The sequence below is a fragment of the Meleagris gallopavo genome, chromosome 10 (genome assembly GCF_000146605.3).
Source record: "Meleagris gallopavo isolate NT-WF06-2002-E0010 breed Aviagen turkey brand Nicholas breeding stock chromosome 10, Turkey_5.1, whole genome shotgun sequence".
Lineage (NCBI taxonomy): Eukaryota > Metazoa > Chordata > Aves > Galliformes > Phasianidae > Meleagris > Meleagris gallopavo.
Genome location: NC_015020.2, coordinates 19,945,968 through 19,965,151, shown reverse-complemented (window position 1 = coordinate 19,965,151; position 19,184 = coordinate 19,945,968). Strand labels below are relative to the sequence as shown.

At 37.8% G+C, this 19,184-nt stretch overlaps 1 protein-coding gene across 1 annotated transcript in view; it reads right to left on the bottom strand.

The window, feature by feature from the left end:
• Positions 1 to 392: 392 nt before the first annotated feature.
• LOC100550042 (inaD-like protein) overlaps positions 393 to 19,184 on the bottom strand; it is a 31,276-nt gene continuing 12,484 nt past the window's right edge. The window contains 7 exon segments of the mRNA XM_019618723.2: positions 393 to 626; positions 2,368 to 2,532; positions 5,596 to 5,730; positions 7,056 to 7,112; positions 9,767 to 9,843; positions 16,185 to 16,320; positions 17,548 to 17,639. Coding sequence (XP_019474268.1) covers positions 408 to 626; positions 2,368 to 2,532; positions 5,596 to 5,730; positions 7,056 to 7,112; positions 9,767 to 9,843; positions 16,185 to 16,320; positions 17,548 to 17,639 — 881 coding nt within the window. The 3' untranslated portion in view covers positions 393 to 407.

The window sequence follows — 19,184 nt, the reverse complement described above, 5'->3', positions numbered from 1 at the left end:
TTATGGCTTGATTCAATGCCTGAAATGGCAAATCTTTATAGGACTTGTGTGTGACCACAAACTGCAGCCTAGTACTGCGTTTTATGAACAAAATGCTTTAAGGCAATGAGGGAGAAAAGGACTCATTAAATATGGCACATGGAAAATGACATTGCAGTACCTAAGAAAGTTTTCTCATAGTTAAGAAGTCATTCTAAGTTAAAATAAAACAAAAACAATCTTCCCCTAGCATTTAGCCCTTAAACTTGGAGTTATGAGGTAGAGTTTGATTAAAGACTTTGCACTTTATCACGTCCAATAATCAGACTGGTTTAGAACAAGCTCTACACTATACTTTAAAGCTAAAAATAAATTACTTTTCCCTACACAGTTTCTTGGTCCAAGAGCCAAGTTGATTACCCAGTAATCTACGTCACGAAACATTTTAAGGCAACATATTTAAAAAAAAAAAAGATTGAAGGATTTTTAATATTTAGTGGCACAGAAAAGTGTACCTGGTAGTCTAAAATGCTGAATCCTAAACCATTTTTGTCTTTCTCCAGTTCAATAATTTTCACATCAGGAGACCATAACGCTAATTCCCCTTCTTCTTCTTCCTCAGGATTAATGTTTTCCTCAGGTTTCACCTAAAAAATAAGAACTCTAGTTCACATTCTATGCTTTGTAGTTATTTACAAGCACTACTAATTCAATACCGGATTACTATTAAAGACTCATACATGCCCTAAAATATGAATTTTTATTGAAGTAGAACTTGATCCAACACTATGAGGCTCACTTCAGGCACTGGTACCTTCTCCAACTTGATGCCTTGGATATATACTGTGTTCTGAGCACTAGGGCCCAACCTGGCATATGAGCATCCCTATATGACTCAAATTAGTTGTAGCAATATTACTAACCTGTTACATGTTGACGAACTTCAGCTGTCCCATTAGATGCATAAAGAAAAATAAATATCTTAGCATAAAAGATTTAACCAACCATTGTCACATACTGGAAAGACCAGATGTTAGATATGAACTGACACTTGTGGCATTTAATAAGTAGACAAAAATAGTCCTTAAATTGTAACTATGCAAGTCACATCTACTTTGAAAGAACAGTTTCTGACTTTTATATTTCAGCACAAAAACTATGAAAGAAGCAAAGTTACTCAATTTCATCATGTAAGGACAACTTCCAAATGCATTTATTGTTGTACAAGTACATATACCAAAAAGGTATCTTCGGTTTTTTGTTGTTTGCTGTTTGTTTTTTAAAACTTATATATGTTTTAATCTAGCTACTGATTTCACCAGCTAAATCTTTACAAACTATCAAAACATGATGTCACAGGAAAAACATTAATTGCAACTTCACACTGCTTTGACTTTATTTCTCTGTACAAATACTGCATGCTCACATCTGTGAGGCAAAAGGAAGGATTTCTTCTTCTGCACACTGTCTTGTCTTATTTTAAACAGAAAAAAGTAGAAATATTCTGAGATTACTCCTTTTCATTAGAGACCTCTTTTCATCCAGTACTGTCTTATGGCAAAGATGTGCAACCAACAGTATGCACGTAGAAAGATTTCAATGAGATACAACATCAAAACACACTGGAACAACTCCTGTATGCAATGGAAAGATCCTTCTACAAAAAAGCTTTGATGTTGCTCTACTCTTCCATGAAATGTCCATATTTCATTTTTAACTCTCCTCCCAGAAATCCTACCTTACAGGAAATTAGATCAGAAAAGATGAGAAATCAAGGTGTAAATACTTGTTATAAATAGGAACAGCCATTACAAGTGTCAAGCTTTAGTTCAAGACTTTAAAGCTTCTGCAATGGAAAGAAACATTAAGTTTAATATTTTTCCAGTTCTATATAAAAAAAAAAAAACCTACTCAGAACATGGAAGTAATCAGCTAATGGTGGCAAGGATGTGATTTAGTATAATTCAAAGTTCTCACTCACCTATTAAGTGTAAGAATGATGAATAGGATGTACATAGTCAGCATGCATTGGTGATTTACCTACCTTGTATTTATAGTACAATGAAGTTTCTCCCTTTCAACCTGCATAAACTGAAGTATAAGTAACACTGCTGCAAACATGAACTCTTTCTCACTGAAAAACCAGCAGTGCCTTACAAGCCCAAAGTGAGTCACAAAGGCAACTGCAGATGACAACTAAAAAGAAAACTGGGTTTAAATACCTACAAATGTATATTTAGAAATGTTAAGATTGAAAAGTCTGGACCAAACAACAACAACAAAAAAAGAAAACAAACACTCTCTCTAGAAAGCTAAATTACTTTCTCAGAAACACATGCACGTGAAGTGATCTTCATTATATCCAACTGAATGACATGAGAAGTCTACCTTTTGTTCTGGAGATGGAACTCTCACAGGGGGTTCATCCACAAGAGACTCACTGCCATCATCAAAAAGTCGCCGACAGCAAACCATTGTAAATGGAGGTGGCACTTCTTTTAGAAAAGTGATTGCCTCACGGCGTGATTTTCCATACAGCTGAACTCCATTTACCTACACAGAAAACACATATCCACACAAAGTTATATAGGAGGATATCAACCAGATTACTTTCATCAGTTTTGGTGTTCTTGCCTTAGTTGCATGTGAAGATCTAATTTTACCTAGGGATTCCAGCAAAACTTGCATTGTTTTATTAACAAGTGCTCCTTAAGTATACATACATGCATTTCTATGAATGTTAAACTTGATCTTGTGTCTACTGCTACATCGTATTCTCTACTTTCTTCAGCTTCCTACAATTCATTTTCCAGTCACTACTTTTCCTAGCACAAACTCTTCTAGAAATTACTTTATTCTGACTTGCTTCTTTGTTAGGAATTGCCTTTTTTTTTCCCCCCCCGAAACCAATAGGCTGATCTATTTGAATTTAAACAGAAATGTTCAGTTTTCAAAAATGTTTAAGAAAACACAGATTTTTGCTCCAATCAAAAACTTGAAGTCAAAACTGGCACATCTGTAAGTGCTTCAAACTGTAACACATTGGTTGAAACTGATATAGATCCTACACAAAACATGCAAGAATGGTTATATAGTGGAAAACAAACCAATTACAGTAAGCAATTAATCAGAACACCCTGATAAAGACCTAAGGTTACAACCCCACACGCTTTAGTGCTCCTGAGTGAGAAAAGAAGACTATAAGGCCATTGTTAATTAATATTTTAAACCATAGACTTCTAAAAAAGTAATAATGTTGCTTTAAAAATGGGATGCTACAGTTACATTTCCTCAGGAAAATAAAAATACAGGGATGGAGTCTCTTTTATATACTTCCATAATATGCAGTATTGTGAGGCTACATCTAACTTGCCCCATAGTGATGCCATTAAATATGAGCCATGCAAGCTGTCAGTGGGTGCTGTGGGTGTCAACACGAAGACTTCCATTGACAAGCACTGCAGCCCCAAAGGAGAAGAGGTTTAACTGAGTTAGTGCTATGGGTTCAATAATCAACCCTGCCTTTATCTCAGGGCTCTCTCTCAGGCCACCTCAAATCTGCTCTCGTGACCAAATGCCCAGTATGGCTGGATTTCAACTAATCTACTTCCAAATCTACTCCACAACACAGACCAAACCAAAGTGGGAAAACGGAAGTTTTTTGGTAAGATCACACAGCAAACTCACGTTACACACCGTTTTTAATTGGATTTTATTTTTTCCATCTTTTCTTTGCACACTGTACAGTATAAACATAGTTCATACTGCTGACAATCAGAGTTCCTCTCCTACTAAAGAACACCTAAGGAGAAAATTCGGAATGCTAAAGCTTGTCTGCAACATTGTAAGATGAACTGCCATGCTTTTTTCTGTAAGACCTGCATCAACTGCTGAGCTATCAGGCTAATCCATTAGTTAATTATTTAAGCAGAAGTATCTACGCGTAAGGATTTTTTAATGCATTGAGACTGGCAGTGTGGTGGAAAGTTACCAGCATTTCTCAGCATATTGTGATTGATGGAGAAGAGCTACTGCTCGCTCCCAAGCAGACTTGGGGACTCCCATTTCTGCTTTTGCAACTGCCAGAAATTGGTCTCTAGACACGCAAGGTGCCGAGCACCCCTTCAGTTACCACAACTCTCCAGTTAGTTGTGCTATCAAATAGGAGTCAGTGAGATTTCTCTCACAAAACTAGAAGAACAGGAGGAAGCAATTTACTTCTAAAAAAGAGCACAATGAAACCAGCTAAAATTAGAGAACAAAGAAATACCATGTTTTCTATCATAATTCAAACACATCATTAAAAATAATCAGCAGTCAACCTCACCATATATTAAAGAAAATTCTTGTACTGATTGCATTTTAATCCCACTTGTATCAGGCCCAGGTAGAGCTGCTTGTTTGGGAAATGGGGCTGTCACATTTTCCATTGCAAACCCCTACTTAAAGGGATTTATAAGTTGGCTGCAAAAACATACTCTGGGTTAAACCTGGCATATATAACTTCAGCCCTGGAGCACATTTTGATTTTGTTATTTTTTTCCCAGCTACAGAAAAAGAAAGTATATGCTCACTACGTCTGGACATATCTGTGTACTTAACTGTAGATACACAGTAATAAGTAAAATTGATAAAAAATAAATATAGAGTTAAAGTTTCCTAAATTACTTTGCAGTAATTGCTTTTACCATATAACTTTTTGTTCAGTGGCCAAGAAATTTAAATGACACTTTCAGCATTCCATTAATCTCTTCCTTCAGGAATCGAGATTTCCTCCATTAAGTGATAACTGAAAGAGATGGTTTAGGTCTTAGTGATATCAGTATGAATTTTTGATCAACATCAAAGGGTGAACAACAAGTAAAGGCAATAGAGCAGTACAGCTAACAAATTAATCTTTCAGAAGGCTTAACTCTATTCCCATTGATGTCAATTAAATGTTCTTTGCAGCCACTAAAAAATATTCAAAATATTTCATAAACAGTGTTCAACAGGAAATTAATGACTATTTATTTGCAGGCTTGAGATATTGATAGATACAGACACAAAACAGGTATTATTTTAATTTGATTAAAGGTATATTCTTCCTGAGCTGATAGGTCTGGTCTGATTCTGATAACTTCAAAGCTATCTGACTACTTCTCTATACATATTTAAATTGATGTACTACCTCTCAGACACTAATGTCTCTCAAGACTCAACAAGCAAGTTAAAATGCTTAAGAGGAATTTCTGAGACTGCTGTACATTTTTTCCAGGAATGAAAAATATTAAGAAAGATAATCCACTAGGTAGAGTACAAAAGCTAATGCCAGTTTGCTCAAAAAAACCGAAGGACCACAGATACATCTACATTCAACAAGTATTATCTCAGCCCTTGTGATTCCTGATAATCGTGTTAAACACTTCAGAAAAAAGCATGAAGTCACTTAGAGGTCACAAGGAGGTACACAAGTGAGGAATGAAACGGTGAAGAAAACGCGAGGCTTCCAGAGAGTTGCTCTGCTTTCACAATCAACTCATTAAAATTAATACTGCACACACTGCAACAAAATTAAAATCTAATAGGAGCATTTTAGAAAAGGTTTAAAGAATGCACTACTTCTGTTTGTTTTACCTCCAGAAGTTCATCCTCCAGTTGCAGAAGACCAAGTGTTGCAGCAGGACCATCAGAAGCAATTGATGATATGTAATGATGTCCATCAAACGAGTCTAGCTCAACTCCTAATCTCAAAGTATGGATGGGTAATAGCTGCCAAAAGATGAGACAGTATGGATACATCTACTATGACATGAACACATTTAAGACTTAACAGCTCAAATTAAACACGGGGAAATTATTGTCTTAATTATTGACTCACATTGTCTGTGTTACAGCACAAATGTCCAGAATTTCTCTATACAAACCATTTACACAAATAAAACAACCCATGAATCCTTTGCACTGTACTCTTAAACAACGCTGCCATTTGAAAAGAATGCACGGAAGAGAGGCATCACTCAAGTACGTCTGTCCTACCCAAACAGTGAGTTTTGAAAAAGCTGACAGAAATTCCATCATGACCATTTAATGCTAACTTAACAACAACCCATCACAGGATCAGCTGTCTTGACCCTTGAGGATCTACACTACTTTCGGAGAAGGAAGAATATCCATGGCATCCTCTGCAAATATTTAATCTTATTTCTGCAGTGTAAATTCATTGATTTTGTGTTAGCCTTTTCTCATGGAATCCCTTTTATTCTACTTTTTTTCCCCTTCAGAAAGCCTCCAATTCTTATTGTCTTTGTGTGATCCAGACAAGACAGCAGGGATCACAGCAACCCACGGAGAGGAGGCAAAGATGATCAGCAGCATCTGCTCCTTCAGTTTGGTAACTTTCTGGCTCTTTATTACTTAAATTGAAACACTGAATCTCCTCCCGGTTCCCCAGTTTATTCTGGATGTTTAAAGGAAAATGGAGCAATCCATTCATTATCACTTCCTCACGGCCATGCCTTATTCTGACTTTATGGTCTTTCTTCACTGAGACATCCCCACAAGCACATAAATGCATCACTTCAAAAACTTGGTTTTGCAGTACTAGCATACACACCTTGAAAGTCTACCAGAAATTTCAGAAGAAAGAAATTCTAACATCCTAACTAAAAGGAAACTCCATCCCAAGGCTGGATCATTACACTGAATCCCTGCACAGGATTATGGCACTGTTTACAGACTTTCAAACCCTACCTCATTCTGCATTCAACAGATATGCTACAACTGAATTTCAATGCAATTAAGCACCCAATAATTTGAGGCTTTTGCAAAATTTTAGCTCGGTTGGTTTGTTTTTTTCTTTTGGTTTGTTTGATTGTCTTTTTAAAGGAACATTTGCCCATTGTACTAAAAATGCTTTGGACCACTCCAGAAAATAGGCAGGCCATAGGCAGCCTCTTTTTGAAAAGAGACTGAAAACTGGAATCACCCCAAATTTATGAAATATTTATGAAAATATTTATGAAATAAACAAATGTGGAATTTTGAGTCATAAATGTCAACATATGCCATGAAGGAAAAAATCATGCAAGTCATACCTTTGAGTACTTCTGCAGTTCTGAATCATCTGTAATGGGCATATCCACGTTCACAACCTAAGGAATTATACAGCGTAACTATTTTCAATACCAGGACAATATTATATTGATGCAGAATAATGTTAAGTGACTGTTAGAAAAATGACTGTTAGAAAAATCTCTGACGCCCAACACATTTTGCAATGTTGTGATTATGCTTTATTAGAGGATTCAAATATTATCCTATTCCTGAAGCCTGAGTGACAATTTTAGTCAAGTCCAGTAATCCTCTATAAGCACAGAATGCCATTACATTTGACACAAATACCCACAGCAACTTGCCAATCAGAACTGAAAATTACAATGGCCTAAATTATTACTTCAGGCAACAGTAGAGCCACCTAACATCTAGACTAAAATGCTATCTTCTGCAGAATGTTTCTAACACAGCTTGAAATACATGAGTTTAATTACAAATTTGAATGCAAAATGAATCATATACAAGAAGTAGAAGAAATCCCTTCAGTCTATCGAGGATTTTTTTTTTTTTTTTTTTCAATTTGAATGCAATAACTCTAAATATTTTCCACCAATTTTCTTGTGAAGCTCTTCCTTAACAGAATTCGTTTGTAGCCATAGAAGGATATTTATTCAAATTTTAATTGTAATCAGATGAAATCTGTAGTGATCTACAGTCCAAGGCTGAATTCTGGGTCACTGTCATTTAGGTTTTTGGGAAGTCAGCTCTACTTTGTTAAGATTGGAAAAATACATAGCCTTGCAAAAATCAGGTAACTGTTTCCATTCAGGCTGCCTTGGAAATTTCTAGTGTAACAAAGCAACCTTAAGTCTTGGCTTGTTCTTTCAGCTTAACTTTAAATAGGGTTTCCAGAGTCCTGTCTTCTACCCCAGTACCTCGGGTATTTTTCCCAACAGGCAGAATCTGTTTCATGTCCACTCAGTTGTAACTACATGAATCTAGGACCGATAACTCCTCAGCCAGACTGTTCTCAGCTAGGTACTTGGCAACAAACACCACACAGCCATAAATCCCCAAACAGGCTCCCAGGGTGTCTTTCCTTTCAACAGGATCTCAGTTTTGTTCGTAAGTTGCTACCACAAAGGACTGGAAACACAGAAGCCACCAGTGACACTAAATCCTCTCTTCAAACAAGGAGAGAAATACTTAAGAGAAGTCCTCCGACTCACAGTCACCTTCAGGGCGAGTTTCAGGGGATCTGAGTGCAGGGGCAAGGACAGTGAGAAACAGAGAGTGAGCCATCAGGCTGCAGTCTAGCTAAACGCTGTTACTTAACACAGCCAAGCAGACCAGATGACAAAAACTGGAAGGACCAAAAACTGACCTTCAAAACAGGGTGTTGTAACAGCTTCCTTCTATTTTTTAAAAGGACCAACTATTAACGTCTTAACACTAAATGGCCTCAAGTTGTGTCAGGGAAGGTCTAGATTGGATATTAGGAAGAATTTCTTCACATAATTTGGAACATGCTGCCCAGGGCAGTGGCAGTCACTGTCCCTGGGGACCTTGAAGAGATGGGGATGCTGCACCATGTGTGGACACAGTGTGGTGGTGGACTTGGAGCACTGGGTTGATGGCTGGGCTCAGTCTTAAGGGTCTTTTCCAACCTAAGTGATTCCGTGATTTTCACTCCTGCCATTTTGCTGGCGGCAGCTCAAGAATTAGAAACGCACAGTTTCACAAACTAAGCAGGTTTTTGTCCTCTGTGGGAAGCACGATAGTGCTAAGGAAGAAATATCAGACTCTTGAAATGTAAGGATGGGAATACCAAGCAACTGAAGTGGGCAGCCGACCAGATTTATGACACCACGTACATAATCTTATACGAACTTCAGATCTTAAAGCAGTGCTAATGGAAAGAAGCGAAGTGAGTTCCTCAAGACAATTCTTAAAGCTACTTTAAATCTTCCAGAGAGCAATTGGAATGATGGCTACTCCAAGTAGTAAAAATAAGTGTCTCTAAATCAACTGGACAAGCATTGCAAAGACAAACAGGGCATTTCGCTGGTGGCAGCGAGAATTTTTTAAGGCTTCAGAAGGAAGGTTGGCTGGAATGTCTTTTAATCTGTACTCACTGGCTAACGTAGCAGGAGCGAATTACCATGTCAGTCAACTCCTTATGACAATTAATCAAAACAATCTTTTGCTTGGCAATTATTTAATACAAGGTGAAGAAATATCTAATAGGCACTGGCACCATGAAGTTACATTACCTTGAATTACTTCCTGTTTGTCCAGTATGTTTGAAAATCATTCTTACATCTTTCTAATCAAATCCTCAGATTATTTGTGAAACATCACAATTTTATCTTGAACTGTGGCGGTTGTTCTTTTTTTTTTCTTTTCAGTGTGCAATAAATCTAACAGTTTCTAAATAAAATCATAAAAATGCCACGTATTTTAAGTGGCTGCTGTGATGTAGATTTAAAAAGACTGCCCATTTTCTTAAATCTCCATTTCTGTCTAGTATCTGTGTAACAATTTAACAATAGTATTTATATAAACAGTATTTACAAAAAGTATCAGCTATACCATTTCTGTATTTCAGCCCCGATGCTAATGGAAACAAAGCTTGATGTTACTGATCTGTTCCAAATGCTGAACTGTTCTATAAACAGCCTGTAATAAGCTCACAAAGCTGTAATTTTAAAAAATAACACACATGAATGTAGTTTATTGAAAGGTAACATACCATAACTTCATATTCAGGGCCCAGCAGGTTTTCCCACTTGGACTTTAGATCATATGCAGGAGGGAATGGGTCTCTTCCTAAATATGAAAGGCAGGATTAAATTTACATTTTGCATTCAGAAATACATTTGCTTCTCAACACTTCCATAAAAATTCAGTGTAAATAAAAGATTAGAGGAAATAATCACATATGCAAAAAAAGAAATGGCATTAAGCTGAGTCTATCAAACAGTGCAAATCAAAAATGACTTTCTAAGGAAAACAATGCAAAATGTCAGCTAGTGCTAAAGTGTGATTTATTCAGCTGAGTGGCAGAAGAGGTGATGCTTGCATTGATGAGATGTGAGTTCTGTACCATATAGTACTGTAAATAAATCATTCTTTCAGGCTGCAAAATAAATCTCACATGACTTCATAATTTGTTGCTATAAAAATGCATGCCACTCCAAGGGACCATTATCTTCCACCAAAATGAACCCCTGAAGAAGTAAAACACCTGACAAGATACTGCTGTTATCATGGAGCTGTGTAAGCACAATGCAGTTACACACTTTGTTTATACATTTGGCAGGTACAAAGGCTTGTCTAGTTTAATTAGGCCAGTAAGTAACATGAGCTTTAATATAAGCTCCAGTTCTAAACCAGTCTTCCGTGGGAACTTGCCTATCTTGACATTTATATCTTTTCAGCTTTCTTACTTATGCAACCAAGGCAGTATTACAGTCATGTAAGACAATTTGACAGAGCTAGACAGCATAAAATGACTGGCTGCCCTGCATTTGACCTCCTCCAGAAGCTCAGCACACATATAAAGTTCCAAGCTGAAGCAATGTTTAACTGGTAGGAATCAAACTCTAAAGCAAATTCCATCTAGCAGCTACAACAGCAGCAACTGGAGTCTGAATTACTGAAAACTGTTTTTTTCCCCCCGAATGACTGTAATAGTTTGTCAGATGTCTAGACAAGGCACAGACCACTTAGTACTGCCCATGTGTCACACTGAAACTTAGAATGTAAATCACAACCTCACATTTTGCACACAAATGAGCAAGGAAAATGCTCTGGGGGAGTGGGATAGATTTAGAAGTCACCAAGAAGCTCAGAACCTACCTAGTAGGAAAAGCAAAGACACATGGGATGCCTAGCTGCCCTTATTTTCAACACCTTCATAGATTGCAAAGATAAAACATGTGAGCTTTGCAATAGAATCCTTATTACATCATCTTTGATGTAGAACTTTGATGTTTTCCACTCATTAAAAATAAAGATATAAAGTTAAGTTATAAAACATAACTGTATTTCCTCCTTCACTTCCTGTCATGTCAGATAGGCAAATTCTGTCTGACCTGCACTGAGAAATGATATTACTTAGAGCCTAGGAACTGAGATTTCACTTGGGAACATTCAGTGTGCCTTTAAGCAACAGACTCAAGTTGACTTAGATATTAAAGGATTCCAGCAATTCATATGACCATTTTCTGTCACCAAAAGAAACTCCACCAATCATGAAAACTTGGGTGCTGTTTTTTTGTTTCTTTCTTTGTTTTTAGATGCAGACCACGGCTCTCTTTGAAATAAATTATCTTCTTTAGAAAAGAGAAGACAATTTGTACTGCAATTCTGGAACACGTCTTGAGACTTTTTCTTTCATTTGAATTTAATTGAAGTTCCTAGGGAGAAGTCTTCTTCATGAGCTGTATTTTCATCACAGGCTGACCGCTATCATTTACTTCCCAACTGTAGCAAAAACAGAGCATCAGTGCATCTTCCTACTCCTCCTATTTGCATAAGCGTTTAGGAACAAAAATTCTTGTTTCTTTTCTATTTCCAAGCTATACCTTGGAAAGCTATACACATGACTTAAGAATCTGCAAAGCCCTGTGCAGTCTGATACGGATTTGAAGGTTCACTAGGAGCAATAAATCTTAGGGTCAGGCTCAAAGTTCAGTTCAGCAACTGTAAACTATGCTCAAATTGGCTGAAAACAGATTTCTTCATCAATTCCTGAACACATTACCAAAGCTCTATAGGTTGTACAGAACAAGTGCTGATGCACATCTCCACGTGAAGTTTGCCCCTTTCTTTATTTCAAACACGCGTGGAAGTAAGTCTCTGTCTGTAACTTCCTCGGAACTGTGGAAAAGCAGGACGAGCAGGTTTGGATTAGATACATTTAATTTCAACACTATTGCTCAATTCACCTAAATGCTCCTTTTCCCTCCAAACAGCTTTTTCCACATGATAGTTAATAGAAGGTTTCTTTTTCGTTTCTCATCCAGCTGGACTTCTCATGAGCTGAGGTATGTACTACATCTTCTGGAATGTGCTTCAGAAACGAAAACGCCTCCCAGGACAGCTTCTATTAGCAATAACTTCCAACATAATCACCCTCCTGTCCTTCTGCCTGCACTTTTACACAGTTTTTCCTTTCTCACTAGGCAGCATCAATTAAAAAAGAAACAATCACACACGTACTGTAAAAATGGTATTTTTTTGGTCAAAATTGCTGGCTTTTTCTGAACTGGAATCTTTTCTTGTAATCTCCTCTGGATTTCATGAACTCACGATACAGGAACATCTCCTGTGCTCTAGTATATTTCACTAACACACTTCATCTTCCCTACTGTTGGATGTTTTTCTCCAGCCATCTTCAAGCTCCTGGCTACCATCATCACATCTTCAGATTCTGAGCGCTGCTTCAAGGCAAAAGAAAGCAGCTCTGCCCAGCTCGCAGCCTTGCAGATGCAGCTGTTAAGTTAATTGCCTCTGGTGTGCTAGGAGAAAGTTTCAGGCCTCGTGCACACTGCTTCCTAAACTGCGTTGCATTTGTAATAGCATTGTTTAAGCATGTCTTAACCTGGTCAGAATTACTATTTAATACCTCTCCAGGAAACATAGTTTAATAAGAATTTCACACAACTGAGCTTAAAAGGAAGCAATGTATAATTTATAAAACATACTTTTTGCATTAAACTTTCAGAGGCATTTCCAGAGAATAGTCAGAGCCTTGAATTAGCAGTATTTACTTTAGCACCATTATAATGAAGTGTCCATCACCATGTCCAAAATAAACACCTATCTTTGGAATCTGGCAACTACACCGAGGTGGAATCTTAGACATCATATTTCAGCATGAATAGAATTTGCAATTAAGTGTTTCAACTTTTTAACAAAGATACACACATTTTACAGCAAAAAAGTTTTGCAGAACCCTGTAAATTAATGTGTTTTTTCCCCATGAAAAATCAGTTTACTCAAGCAATGATGTTTGCTTATTAAAGGCCACCGATTCTGTACTCCATTATAAAACCACGTCCCTTTCATTTTCCTGTAGGTCCAAAAAGGACCAGCACAACCAGGTGATACCGAGGGCAACATCCAACTGCAGACAAAGAATACCCACACTGATTAAATTTTGGCATCTCAAGACACACTGTGCAAACAAACACATCAATCTACATTATCCAGGGTAAGGGGAACTTGTATACTATGTGTTTTTCCATTCTTCCATGCATACTTGCTCCACAATGCACCATGATACTGTCTCTGCTAGCAAACAGCAAGGGTCTAGCCAGGAGGTATGAATTCCAGGCACCAAGGTTCTTCAGACTCAGGTACATCTGCACCATACTCCATGGTGCTCCAAGAAAGGAATAATGAGATTAGCACAGCATTGGAAATGAGGGGGAACCACTCACATACATAAAATTTGGTTAAAAACACCTACAAAAACTAAGAGGTTTGGAACACTTACGGAGAGGCAATGGATCCACATCAAACAAACTGAGTATACTGTGAAAAGGGCTCAAGAATACAGTTAGATCCAAGCTGCCTCTTAGCGGAACAGAAAGCTCTGAGACAGGTGTAGGTAACACATCCTGAGACAAAGAGTTCGGTAACTTCAAGACAGGTAAAAACCATTTTAGTTCCCCACACAAACTGGTCTTGGCACTGATGTGCTGTACATGCACAGTACTAGGAAACAAATTCCTCAGGAAGTTCTTTTTGCATCTGTCACTGTGACACAAGATAACCCAATCACAAGTAGTCAGGAATTGACTGCAGAGATATTGTTCACTTCAGCAGAAGAGAAGACCTTATGCACAGAAAGTTCAACAGGATTTAGAGCAAAGAAAGGACTAGGTACTTGAAACAGGACAGTGTATTGTTCTTTGAGCCTCTGGCACAGTGAGCCTAAGTCCTCCTGGCTCTTCTGAGCCGAAAAATGTCCTGCAGCTCCTAAATACATCCTACTGCTAAGCCCTTAAATTCTTCCACCAGTGTAAATACAGATCAATATACACTTTTCACTCATACAGCTAAAACAATGATTTGATAACCTTAAACCATAGCTACTCAATCACCTCTGTTTTGGCTTCCTATTTCTGGGAACACGCAAAAGTCACAACAAAGGATGTCTGGTTATAAGGCTTGGACAGAAAAGTAAAACAGAATGGTGCATAGAAACTGCTAACATTTCTCTCATTTCCAGGTTGTCTTTAATACTGACAGATCTTCCACAGTCATAGCAAAATTGTTATTCATTGACAGTCATAATTTAGACTCCTCCATTGCATCTACATATTTAAGAAACTACAAGGCATAAGGATAATTTATGCTGACTTCAACACAATCTGTAGAAATTCACCCAGAAGTTACTGTAGATACGGCCAGAAATCAGCAGAGAACTGAAGCATACCTTCTGGAAAGACCAAACCCGAAGAAATCCATGCCTTTGTGATCTGTCTCTATGCCCAACTGCCTTTACTGGTAAAAACGCATGTCTAATTTCAACTCCTATCCAGCTTCCAATTCCAGTTATCAGGTTTTATACTGCCTTTGCCAGATTCTCATCTAGCTGCACTGGTGTGCAGTCAACATCCTCCCAGTCCATCTAGTATGCTCAGGACAAGCAAGCCAGAGACTCAACTCTAGTTTCCAGCAGTAGTATGGGAGGAAGCACTATGCAATGATATTAGTACTGCAAGATAAATGAGTTGGGTCTGGGAAATAGCAGACAGCAATGAGAGGCTCATTGCCAAGTCAGGAATCTCACAGGAGGTCAACATAACTTATGCCAGGCTTCCTGCTTCTCTGGCACTCCAGGAAATATCAGTGATCAGGAGCACAATAAGCAGGGCAAGCAAACAGGAGGGAGGCAGTTGGTACACAGATGAGACAGATGTTAATCATGGAAAATGACCTACAAGTGAAGATGTCACAATACACGAATCCCCATCTCTGCTGCTGCAGCCACCTCTGGTACTTCAGCAAGCCCTGCTCATTTACAAATTCCTGAAAAGTTGCTGCAGCCCAGGTCACAGGCTGTGAGAGGCCAGGTCAAGGAGCTCAGGAGGTGAGTTCTGATCTAGTTTCTGCAGGGCCAGAAGACAGAGCAAACAGGCATCATGAACTAACAAATATTTAGAAAAGGCTCTGCAGAGGTGGGAGCTTAAGACCTGCGAGTACAAGAAGGAAGATATGACTGAGGAAAGATTGGACTACCAAGTAAAGGTGAACTCCCAGGAGGGTGGAAGCTGACTCTGACTTCTGGCAGGAGGAGGAATGCTCCATCTTCATGCTCTTCACTTAGCGATTTGGTTCAAGGCCCTGACGGCAGAGGAGGATGAAAAAATTCTATCAGAAGATTGCAGGCAGGACACCTCACGTCATCAGAGAAAGATCACGGATAGAAAGAAGAGCTGGTGAGCTGGAGCAATTCAGCTGTACAGAGCCAATGAGATTCATTCTATAGTCCTAAAAGGGCTGTAACATCAATGGATATTATCTACCAATGTACCAGCAAGTCTGTGGACAGCGTTACTTTTGGGGTATGAGGTTTGGTGAAGGAGTTGATAGATGTAACAGGTAGTGCTTTACTTCAAAAAGGACTTGAATAAAAGGTATAACAGAACAAAGGCTACAGACAACACAGGCCATGACAGCTAATCAGAATTGAAACTAGGTTAAAGGCTTTTTCAAAGACTCAGAAGAAACACTGCGAGACATTCTATCAACCTGATTTATGTAGAATCTGCTGCTTTTCATTTTGAAAATTTTCCTTCTGTTTTTGGTTTTCCTCATTCCTACTGTCCACACTAGTTTCAGTCCCTAAAGCTCCAGAAGATGCTAAATCTGGAACACTTGGCTGCACTGTGAAAATAGATGGGAAAAAAATAAATCAGACAGATCCTGCAAAACATATGAAGAAGTAACAACACTTCATTTACTGCCATTTTTGTTTGTGTTTCGGTTACATGGGAGTTTGACACTCAATTTTCCTCAAGTATTTCACCTTCTACAGTATGACCTTACCAAATCTAGAATCACGTGGGACTTAGCCCTAAATTAAGTCACTGTAAATTCAGCAGAACAATCAATCAATTACTGAAAAAGGGAGGGGAAAAGAAAAGTCTTACCTTTATCTGAACATCTTTCTGAAGAAACAGTAGAAGGCCTCCTCCTGAGTAAGGTGAGGCGTACAACCTGCCCAGTGTTACGCAGCGTCTCTACCACTTCTTGGTTGGTAAAATCTTGTATATTAACTCCATCAACCTAAATCACATCATATAGCAGTTGTCACATCACATTCTTATGCTGCACCACACATTTTAAGGGATGTCCACACTATTTTGTGCAGATGTTACAAGGTTATTCACCCAAGATTTTGCAAAAACTATCTCATGAAAACAGTTACGTTTCACTGATCAGATAAAATTTTCAAAATGCATTTTAAAAGGAAGCACAGCAGTAGTTTCTCTTGTGTTCACGGGCCAACAATAAAACAGGAAATTGCTATTCTAAGTGTGCACTGATTTCTCCCTATGATTTTTTTCAATTTGCAAAGAACAATTTGAAAAGCATCACGGATGAAGCAAGAGTAGTCAACCTAGACATCTTTTCAGTTAATAATCACTGCTAGCATACCGCACACAGCCCTATGTACGTAACTGTATAATCAACTTTGAACAGCTTAATTAATAAACAAATTCAGATGTTTCAATTTACAGTTAGAATACTGTATACTCTCACTGTTAGATCACACATCAATAGGGGCTTCACCTGCAAACAGCAGATAAAAACTGAAGTCAATATCAAAATTTCACTTTCATAAAGGAGAAGCTGACTTGGGAAGCTCCTGCTACAGCACACAACTTTAAAGACTATTTTTAAATCATATCTCCATAAATGTTATTTCTGAAAATAAAAAGATCGTGCGATTCATTCCTGCTCGTTCTGTGAATGCAATATTGGCCATTATTCAAATCAGTCCTATTCAAAGGTTTTAAATTTTCTACAAATAAATCCTGGGCTTTCAAATATAAATTGTGACTATTAATATTTTGATTGTATCCACAGCGTTCTACACACTAATTAAGATCATAAAATGTGCCGCATCTTGCAAAATCTTAACTACCCTCAAATCCCGTTGAATTCAATAGAAGCTAAAGCTTCTCATCTTTACTTTAGGCCAAAAGCCAAGATTCTCCACTCAAACATTTTAATCCAAATGCCTGCCTCTTTGATAGTTAACTACCATTTAATACTTACTCGAACAACAACAAAAAAATATTTTAACCACAGAAAGCCAAAGCTCATTGCTGTAAAAATTCAAACAGAACATTTTAAGATGTTTCATCTATTCTACCTAAACAAATTCTTACTTTACAAAGCAGAGAAGGCTTAATTAATTTTAGAAAGTCTCCAGTAAGTTGTTCTTCCAATGCTGAGACGTGTAATGAACCACCCGTTTACAATACATAAGCAGAATATTTTACTTACAGCAACAATTTTGTCATGAACATGAATTTGGCCATTGTGGTCAGCAGCGCTACCAGGTATTATGTTTTTCACAAAAATCCCTGAAGATTCTGCTGGTAGTGGCAAGGGAGGAAGGGAAACAAGTCATTAAGCTAATTTATTTTCTTGTTAAGCTTTTTTTAACTACAGCATTTCTCACACAGTTGTACACACAGCTACGATTCTGCAAACAACCAACATTTGCACATTACCACTTTACACAGCTTGACATGGAGTAACTGAGGACATCTGAAGGAAATAACTAGCAGTGGCACAAGCAGCACACAACCTATATGCTGACTTTGATAATTTTTCTTAGAAGTGGCTCACAGAAGGCCACCTCCTCCATGGATTCATTCATTTCATGGGCCTTAAACCACAATCACATAAATCCATGCCGCATTTGATTTCAACAGGACTACCCAAGCTAAAAGTAAAGTATGTGCTTAAGTACTTTGATCAAGACTTCAATCATCCTCTTCTAGCTAAAGAATTTAGTCCTTTAAATCTTAATGAAAAAGGATTTAATTAAAAAAAAAAAGGGAAAACATGGTAATCAGAAAAGCTGTCCTTTGTCATGTTTGAAGTTTGATTATTAATTTTAACTTCTAATTAGATGTAGGAAAGTAAAAAAAAAAAAAAAAAAAAAAAAAAAAAAAACACACCAAACCCACAACTAACAAAACCACAACATCATCAGTTGAAATAGTAACTTCTCCCTTCCACCACCTCCCCACAGTCCCCATATAAAAAAATGGTGATCTTTAACCACATTGGCACTTCATCCATCTTTTTGTCAACACTAAGCTTCCTCTGACATCCGTCCAACACAACTTGTCTGTGCTCAGCACTCTCTCCTGCTGGTACTACAAACCCATCTTTTCTCTTTGCCTCCCTGACCCATTTCTCAGCACCCACCACACCAGCCTGGGATTCCTCAACAGCAAGCCCACAGTATGTCCTGGCAATCAAGAGAGCAGTACTGCAATCCTACTTGCATCACATTCCCAGCATACTTTATCAAGTGCTATGAGAAGATTCTATCATTTGTGAAACCAATAGTTTAAATTAGAGCTATTATCCAATCTTAAAAGGGGAAAAAATATCCTAGCAAAGGTATTTTTAGCTGTTCTCTAAGTTTAGGTACAGAAATACTCATCCAAAGAGTCATAAATCACCTTGTGATAGTGGCATACACATCACACTCATTTGTGCATCTCTGTATCTCCTGCCTGGCAGAGAAATGGACTATTTAATCCGATTGATCATTTCTATTCTAAAACCTACAATTCATTAAATAAATGAAAGTGCATGTTGAGCTATTTTGGACGTACTGAAGATGTCATTCAAAAACAGATGCAAACTGGGGACATGCAATTCTCTGTTTTTTAAACTCTTCTTAAAACGTTCCATCTGAAATGTGAAAGGTATCACAGGGCAAAGCAAGGAATAGTGCAGGCAGCCTGTATAAGCAGGAACTCTGTTACAGTTCAACATCTTGCACAGCAACAATACAAAGGTGTAAAATTCACAGTCCAGCAGTCAAGGGGGAACCATTTAATAAGATAATTACAACTCTAAAAAATCTATGGTTCAATTTCACTTTGTAGCAAGTTCTT